The sequence below is a fragment of the Nannospalax galili genome, unplaced genomic scaffold (assembly GCF_000622305.1).
Source record: "Nannospalax galili isolate Female #2095 unplaced genomic scaffold, S.galili_v1.0 scaffold835, whole genome shotgun sequence".
Taxonomy (NCBI): domain Eukaryota; kingdom Metazoa; phylum Chordata; class Mammalia; order Rodentia; family Spalacidae; genus Nannospalax; species Nannospalax galili.
Window position 1 is genome coordinate 220,124 of NW_008336306.1, and position 9,416 is coordinate 229,539.

The 9,416-nt window shown below is 44.7% G+C and overlaps 1 protein-coding gene across 1 annotated transcript in view; it reads right to left on the reverse strand.

Annotated features, from left to right (window-relative positions):
• Positions 1-952: 952 nt before the first annotated feature.
• The window catches only part of LOC103732428 (calcium-binding protein 5), a 20,765-nt gene continuing 12,301 nt past the window's right edge, over positions 953-9,416 (reverse strand). Inside the window, 2 exon segments of the mRNA XM_029562478.1 lie at positions 953-1,105; positions 4,658-4,867. Coding sequence (XP_029418338.1) covers positions 953-1,105; positions 4,658-4,867 — 363 coding nt within the window.

The following is a 9,416-nucleotide window of genomic DNA, read 5'->3' on the forward strand; positions in this document are numbered from 1 at the left end:
AGGGACCTGCTCCGGAGCAGCCTCACCCTCTTCTTGTGCCTCTCCCCCTTCCTCATTATTAGAGTCTCTAGGCTCTTCTTTGTCACTACCTAATTCTTCTTCAGAGGAGAGGCCTTCTCTGGCCACCTGCCTAGTGATTACAGGGAAGGCAAGGGCCCTAGTTTTGGCAGACTTGAACAGAGTCTTTCCTGCAGCTCATGGCAAAGGAGCCACAAAAACAGTTCTAGTAACAGCCTTTTGTGGGGAAGAGAGCTCTGAGTTGAGCTCTGCAAACTCTTTTTGCAAAGAAAGAACATCTCTTAAAGCTATAACTTGTTTACTTAGGTCCTTTTTAGCTTTTAGAAGGATATCTGTATGGGCGGTGGTTATGGGAAGAACGGGTGCACAGAAGGTCGGTGGGTATGGAGGTAGGGGAGGTGCAGATGCAACAAGAGGGGGCCAATCAGGATTATGATATTGGGCAGCCTCCTCTTCTATGCTCCTGATGAGCGGCACCCTGAGTTACTTTTTGAAGGTTTGTCTTATTAATGGATGACACAGAGGTGGACCGAGAAAGGGACTTAATGAAATCCTCAGCTAGGGAAATAATTTTACTTTTGTTTTCAGGAGAGTCTTTGAGAAGATCTCGGACTAATGTCCAATAGCTGAAAGTCTGAATGGGAACTGCCTCAGAGCCTTTATCCTTTAATAGTTCATTTAAACACTGTCCCACTCGGTCCCATTTTTTAGGGTTGATTTCAGGACCATCTATAACAAACCAAGGACACTGATCACTCTCAAACACGAAAAAATTTACAAGATCTTTTTTTCTTAACTCGAACTCCTCTTTCTCTGAGGAAGGCCTTCAAGTCCCTAATAAAAATAGCCTCCTTAGACAGTTCCTGGCCCATTTTTTGAGACAGAGACCACTTACCTCAGATCAGCAGCTCCTCATGAGTGGTGAGAGTGCAGATCAAACAAAGTAGCGATCCAGCTTAGTTACTTTCACTTTGTCAGAGGCCGTCCTCAATGTGTACCCGGGTCTGTCTTCAACCGTCTCTGTCTGGCGAGGGTCTGTACCTTGAGCCCCATGTTTAGGCACCACTTGCCCCCGCCTGCGGGGACCCTGTACAGGTAAAGCTTGAGGGGGACCACTCCCTGAAAAGAAAAACGGGCGAGAAAGAGGAGACGGAGCCCAAGCAAGTCCACTTGTCAAGGGCCACTTTATTGAACTGCCAGCTTTCCTTATATACAGTTTGTATTTAGAAGGGGTTATGGGAGTTGGTCAAAAAGGTTACAGCATTCTTATGGGTATGGGAGGGGGACTGAGCAATTCAGTAACGTGACTGACCGCCAGGTGTTCCAAGAGATTACTGCATGACTTATCTTTCTGAGAACTGTTTGCAAGGGGAAGAGAAAGATAACCTTGCCATAAATTCTTTCTCAAGGTTACTGGTGTAAGCAGAATGTCCTGCTTAAGTCAACTGTTTGTAGAGCTATATTATATTTTTTGGTAATGATTGTTGTTTCTCCAGCTCCCGACACTCTCAACTGAAGAATCACCTTGATCCGACTGGCCTGTGGCCATCTTTGCAGAGCACTGGCTTGAGTGCTAATTGATGTGGGAGAACCAAGCCCACTGTGGGTGGCACTATCCCTAGGCAGGGGTCCTGGGTTATGTAAGCTGGCTGAGCATGAGCCAATGAGTGAGCCAGTAAGCAGTGTCTCCATGGTTTCTACTTCAGTTCCTGCTTAAGTTCTGGCCCTGACTTCCCTCCACGCCCTCCATGATGCATTATGACCTGGAAGTTTATACCAAAAAGCCCTTCCCTTTGCTAAATTGTTTTATGTCAGCAACAGAAAAGCATACAAGAGCACACTGACCCCCACAGGACACCAGTCCTTTTAATTCACCCAGGTAGTTACTCAGTACACAATGTTAAGCTCTGTGTCAGTCATGATGCAGTATGTAACCTCGGAAGGAAACAGGAAATAAATTTGTTTAGGCCACGGGGATGTCATGGGTCAGTGTTTCCTCAGGTGTGTGCAGAGTGTGACTGGGAAGCACAGACGAGAGACACTGAGGTCAGCTGCTTGCGTGGGATCATCCTCCAGGGGCATACTGAAACCCAGGTGCCCTAGACATGAAGGAGCAGGACATGAACAATGACAGAACAAAAGGCAGTGGCACTAGCCAGGTGTGACAGTGCACACTCACAATCCCAACACAGGAGAGGCAGAGGAAGGACAGTCACAAGTTCAAGACCAGCCTAGCTACACAGCAGGGCTACACAGTAAGACCTTGTCTCAAAAGGAGATGGCTCAGTGGATAATAGTGCTTACTATACAAACATGTAAACCTGAGTTTGAATGCCCAGCAGTCACATTTTTTAAAAGGCAGGCATGGATGTGCATACCTGTAACCCCAATGTTGGGAAGGGAGCATGGAGACAAGTGATGCTGGGAGCTCACTGGCCAGCCAGCTTAGCCAAAATGGTGAGCTTCCGGTTCAATCAGCGATCCCACCTCAAGAAAACGAAGTGTAGAGCAAGAGAAGTTAATCGGTGTCTTCCTTTAGCCTCTCTGTGCACAGGCACAGGTGTGTGATACACCCACTCATGTGCATACAATACACACTACACATGCACACACCACATACATGCATAAAGCACATAGGCACACATACTATACACACCAAATACATGCATAGACCACACACACCATTACACATATGCATACACCACACACACACAAGACACACATGGACAGGCACCATACATGCACACCACATACATGCACACAACACACATACCACATACACATCACACAGCACATGCACGAACACACCACATATACATACCCTACACACATACCACATACACATACTGTACACATGCACCACATAGACACACTACACAAATGCACACACCACACACATACCATACACATCACACACACATACATCACATATGCACACCACACCAATGCACACACCAGACACACAAAATACACACATCACACATACATGCACATATCACACACATACCACACACACCATTCACACACACCATGGGTGTGCATATACGTACCACACACACCACAGACACACCACATACACATACAAGCACACCACACACACGAAAAAAACCAGATAAACAAAGCAGTGGTTTTCCCAAAAATATCAGAAGATATCATCATTACCTATTTGTAGATATGAAAATTGACACATGTCAAAAGTATTTGGGAACTCATATCTAATCCCTAAAAGATTTTAGGATTACCTCTTCAGAGGGGGTAATATTAGAGTAGCAAAAAGGTCCATGTCGCGAGCCACGACTCCGTCCAGCAGAGCTGAGGAAAGACGACACAGACACCAAGGTGAGGTTCAGGCTTTTTCTTCTCACTCTCTCTCTTTATTCTCTTTATTCTCTTTATTCTCCTTATTCTCTCTCTTTATTCTCTTATTACTCTCTCTTATTATTCTCCCTCTATTACACACTTCAGCTCTTTATATAGCGTTCCCAACAGCCCTCCCCCCGGCCAGGACCAATCAGGGCACACACACGCGTAGCGGGCAGGCAGAGTGGCAGCTTATTGGGCCACATAGCAAGATCATCAGGCAGGCAGCACATGATCGGGCTGATAACGCTTCAGGGAGTTGGAGTAAACAAGCGAGGATCACGAGCCTTGGCAATCAGCCAAGAGCTGGAGTAAACAAGCACGAGGCTTGGCAGCCAGCCAAGGCACCATCTTTGGCTGACTCGGCCGTGCTCGCTTCCCACAGGTCCATTAAAAAATAAAGAGAGAGAAGAAATAAAGAGAGAGAGAGAAAGAAGAAAGAAAGAAAATAAAGTCAGAAAATAGTGATGGGGAGATACGGGAGGTGTTGGAGGGGAGGGAGCAGGTGTGGGTTGATCAAAACACTGTATATGCATGTATGAAATGCTCAATAAAGTTTTTTAAAAGTTAAAAAAGATAATTGACACATGAGAAGATAAATGACAAGAGAAGTGTATATATTTGAGTCTGAAGCCCATGAATCTGACCTCGGGGTCTGCTGCTGGCCAGCTGCCTTGCTTCCTATGACACAGGTGCCCAGGGAGGCTGAAGGCAGGGGAGCAACGCAGTGAGTTCCAGTGACATAGGAGAAAGGACTTTTGAACACAGGGCTCCATGGAACCTCCAGAAGTGAGACACACTGAGCGCTTTGCAGTCCTGTGATCAGAAAGCATCACAGTGACTGGCTCAGCACCCACCACCCACCTCGCGCTGGTTAGCTGTGCCAACCTTTCGAAACCCAGAATCACGTGAGAAAGGGGGCTTCACTGAGGGATTGCTTAGACTAGATTGACCTGTGGGCATGTCTGGGAGGGACTGTCTTGATTGTCAATTGACTTACCATCCCACTGTGGGCAGCAACACTCCCTGGGCAGGGGATGCTGGGCTGTAGGAGTAAGTCTGCTGAACACGCAGCAGGCAGCAGGCAGCAGGAGTGCCTGGTGTGATGTGACCAGCTGCTTGAGTTCCTGTGCTGGTTTCCCTGAAATGATGGGTTGTGGCCTGGAAGGGTTAGCTGAACAACCCCTCAGTCAGAGGGTTTTATCACAGCAACAGAAATGAAACTACAACACACCTCCAAGTGGAGGAGAATAAGGAGTGGGTGACTGGACAACCCCACTGGTGGCAGGGGATAGGAGTGGAGTTCAATGTAGATTCTTGCAATACTGCCCAGTGCATCACCTTCAAAGTCAACGGTGCCATTCCCATTGATGTGAGCCTCCTGGACTACCTCAGCGATCTCCCGGGGCGTGAGCTTATCTCCCAGAAGCCTCTGCATGGCCTGCTGTAGCTCTGCCAGTGTGATCTCCCCGTCTCCCTTGGCATCAAACTCAAACAGAAGTAAAGAAATGTCATCAGCTTCACTGGCAACAGCAGCCTTGGTGATGGGCAGTGTGTCTAGGTCACTGACTGGAAGTTGAGATCCAAGCTAAGAGCTTAGAATACATCGTCCTCTAGAATGTCAGCTACTGATGGTGAGGTTTCTTTGATTTATTTTTAAGATTTATTTTTATGTGCACGAATGTTCGCATACATGTATATACATACTGCACATAGTTCTTGGCATCCTTCGAATCCAGAAGAGGGTGTTAGACCTGGAACCATCAAGCGGTTCCTGGGGAGTGAACCCAGGTCCTCTGCAAGAGCAGTACATGCTCAGCCACTGAGCCATCTCTCCAGCGCCCAAGGTTTCTTTCAAATATGCATCCGTGTTTGTTATTTTTGAACAGCTTTGTTGAGCTGTAACTGGTATACACAGAGCTATGTGTGTTTAACATACACAATAGTCATGAAATTGTCATCACCATTAGTGAAACTGATGTATCCAATGCCACCGAAGTTTCCTCGTGCCTCCTAACCTTTGTTTTCCATATTAAAAAAGTATTACGTTCATTTACTGTGCATATGAATTCATGTGTGTGAACACATGCATGCTATGGTTCCCCTGTGGAGGTCAGAGGACAGCTTCTAAGAGTCAGTTTTCTCCTTCCACTGTGTGGATCCTGGGGACTGAACTCAGGTAGTCAGGCTTCGCAGCAAGGACCTTTATTCACTGAGCCATCTCACTGGCCTTATGAAAAATAGAATATTTTAAACTTACTCTTTGAAAATTTCATACCTGTAAATAATGTGTCTTTATCATATGTGCCCCAATTCTATTTTTATAGTAAGTAAACTTAACATGAAATCTGCTGTCTTCAGTTTTACTTTTCTTGAGACAGGAACTACCTATGTAGATCAGGCTGCCCCTGAACTCAGAGATCTGCCTGCCTCTGCCTCCTAAGTGCTGGGATTAAAGACCTGTGTTGCTATGCCTGGCTTTTCTTCAGCTTTTATATGTAAAATATTTCATACTAAAGTAGCACATTAATGTTTCACATATTATTTAATAATATGACTTAACAGGTGATGCTAACCATAGGCATGGTGTGATACATCAGATTATTGGAATTTAGTCATCTTGCATATTTCACATTTAATACTCATTGAGTAACAATGCCCTTGTCCATTGAAACCAGACTTCTACTTTGCTACTTCATTATTTAGAAACCTCACATAAGTGGAATCATATAGTATCTCTCCTTCTCTGGGCACAGAGACCCAATCAAATACTAGCCATTCTTAAAAGAGAAAGAAATCATGGGTTGGCAAGATGGCTCTGTGGGTTAAGGTGCATGCTGCCACCTGAGGACCTGAGTTCCATCCCCAAGATTCATAAGCAGGAGAACCAACTCTCACAGGTTGTCCTCTGACCTCCACATGGAAGTCATGGCACACAGAAATTTAATTTATTAATTAGATAATGTAAAATAAAAGAGAAATCCCATCATTTGTGACACATGAAGGATCCTATGCTAAGTGGCATAAACAATAAAGTGAAGTCTTTTACTTCATATTATTATTTGAATTAATAAACTTCCTCCAAAGGTTTTCCCTGTACATCCTTAACCAGTAGACCAGAAAGTCTAGTACATTTTATCTCTGGAGCATTAGCTCCTGCAGGTGTTAACTTGGCTCCTCCACTGTCTTCTCTACTCCGTAGTATTAAGGCCTCCAGGCTGGTACTCTGACTCCAATCCCAGTCCTCTTGGGGTCTGTTTTTTACATATCAGGACTTCATGTTCACGTTCACTTTAAGTATAAACTAGGGCTGTCAGGATGGCTCAGTGTGTAAAGAAGCAGCAAACCTGATGACCTGAGTTCAAACCGTGGAACCCACATGGTAGGAGAAAACCAGCTCCTGCAAGTTGTTCTCTGATCTCTGTAATAAATGTTGTTTTAAAATTAAAAATAATAATAATAAAGTATAATCTTCTTGCACTTGCAGTGGCAGTTCACATATCAAAATTAGAATAGTACAGAGAAGGGCTGGAGAGATGGCTCAGTGTTTGAGCACTAGCTGCTTTTCCAGAGGACTTGGGTTTGATTCCCAGCATCACATGGTAACTAACAACTGTCCGTTACTCCAATTCCAGGGATCCAACACCGTCTTCTGACCTCCATGCATATTGCATGACATGGGTGCACTTACACACATGGAGGCAAAACACTCATACACATAAAATAAATAAAATAATAAATATTTTTTTAAAAAGGGCTCGTTGCTCTTGCAAAGGACCTTGAGTTCAGTTTCTAGCACCCACATCACACAGCTCACAATCACCTGTAACCCCAGCTTCAGGGGATGCAATGTCCCCTTCTGGCCCCCAGAGGCACTGCACTCATGTGTGCATACTAACATGCAGACACATACACATACAGAATCTAAATAAATACTTTTAAAAGGAATTATACAGAGATTAGCATGAATCTTACGCAGGGATGACATGCAAGTTCTTAAAATACTCTGTTTTTCAAAAGAAATCTTGTTTGAGATTCCATTATACCCCAGTCAGAAAGGAGCTGACATCAAGAAAACAAATGCCAACAAATGCTGGTGACGATGTGAGGAAAGAGGAACCCGTATTCACTGTTGGTGGAGGCATTACAGAAATGAATAAAACTAAAAATGAAGCAAAGCATATGACGGAGCTATACCCTCCTGGATATACACCCAGAGGACACCAAGTCAGCACACTACAGAGATATTTGCACATTACAGTTATTGTTGCACTAGTCACAATGGCTAGGAAATGGAAACAGCCTAGATGTCCACCAATATATGAACCAATAAAAAATTGGTTTATATTCACAACAGAATTTTATTCAGTCATTAAAAGAAAATAAATCATGACATTGGCAGGGAAATGCATGATACTGGAAATCACAGAGTTTAAGTAAAATAAACCAGATTAAGAAAGACAATATCACATGTTCTCTCTCATATGTGGAACATAGCTCTAAGTCTCTGTGTGTGTGTGTGTGTGTGTGTAGGTCATGAAACTAGAAAGGGGACAATGAGAGGGGAAGAAAGGAAGGATGGAAGGAGAAAAAAGAAAGGGAATAGAACACATGTGATAGGAAAGCAGATGCACCAAGGATTTGTACCTGCTAAGGAAGTGCTCTATCACTGACCCACACCGCAGCCCCTCACTGGGGGATTCTAGGCAGGTGCTCTACCCCTGAGCCACACCCCAGCCCCTCACTGGGGGATTCTAGGCAAGAGCTCTACCACTGAGCCATAACATGAACTTGTAGGTGTGGTGAAAGCTATGATAAAAAATAAGACAGTGGTTGTTGCTGTTCGGTCATTTACTTTGTGACTGAGCCACACCCAAGCCCCTCACTGGGGGATTCTAGGCAGGTGCTCTACCACTGAGCCACACCTCCAGCCCCTCACTGGTATATTCTAGGCATGTGTCTATTGCAAATGTTTGGAATATGTTATTTTCCTTCCCTATCCATCCGATCCCAGCTGGACACAAAGTTGGTTTTGGTGAGCTCTGCCCATGGTGCTGACTATTCATAGCCCTCTTGAGTCTCCTTCACCTTCCCCCAAGCATTATGGAGTTTATTTTTTAAAGTTTCTTTTTATATCATAGTCTATTTAGACCCCGTCCTCCATTTGGACCCCTTTAGCCACCTCCCCACCAGATTTCATGCATTCGGTCATATATGTTACATCTTAGCTGGTCAAGCATTTGTACCCAGGTGTCCTTCAGTGCAAGTTCATCCACTGGAGTCTAGTCAACCTATCTAGCATCACTCCCTTTGAAAGGACCAATTCTCTCTCACCCAGCAGTGATCAGTTGCCCATAATCCTTAGCTAAGGTTGGGGCCTCTTGCCAGTTTCTCCAGTGTCCCCGCCTGCGAAGACCCTGTACAGGTAAGACTCGAGGGGGACCACTCCCTGAAAGGAAAAATGGGCAAGAAAGAGTAGACGGAGCCCAAGCAAGTCCACTTGTCAAGGGTCGCTTTATTGAACTGTAAGCTTTCCTTATATACAGTTTGTATTTAGAAGGGGTTGAAGAAGTTGGTCAAAGGTTACAGCATTCTTATGGGTATGGGGTGGGGGAACTGAGCAATTCAGCAACGTGACTGACCACCAGGTGTTCCAAGAGATTACTACATGACTTATCTTTTCCGAGAACTGTTTGCAAGGGGAAGAGAAAGATAACCTTGCCATAAATTCTTTCTCAAGGTTACTAGTGCAGGCAGAATGTCCTGCTTAAGTCAACTGTTTGTAGAGCCATATTATATTTTTTGGTAATGAATGTTGTTTCTCCAGCTCCCGACATCTCACCCTTTATTAATAACTTTAGCGAATGAAAGATCTGCCTTAGGCTATGTGGTGGGTCCCACATTCTTTTGGTAAGGCCCCTGTCTTAGGCTACACAAACTGCTTCCATGTTCAGTACCCGCAAGTTTGGGGTACACCCCTGAATCATGGGTTTGTGCTATTCCCGTCATTGAGTACCTTACAGCTGAGAATCTGCCTC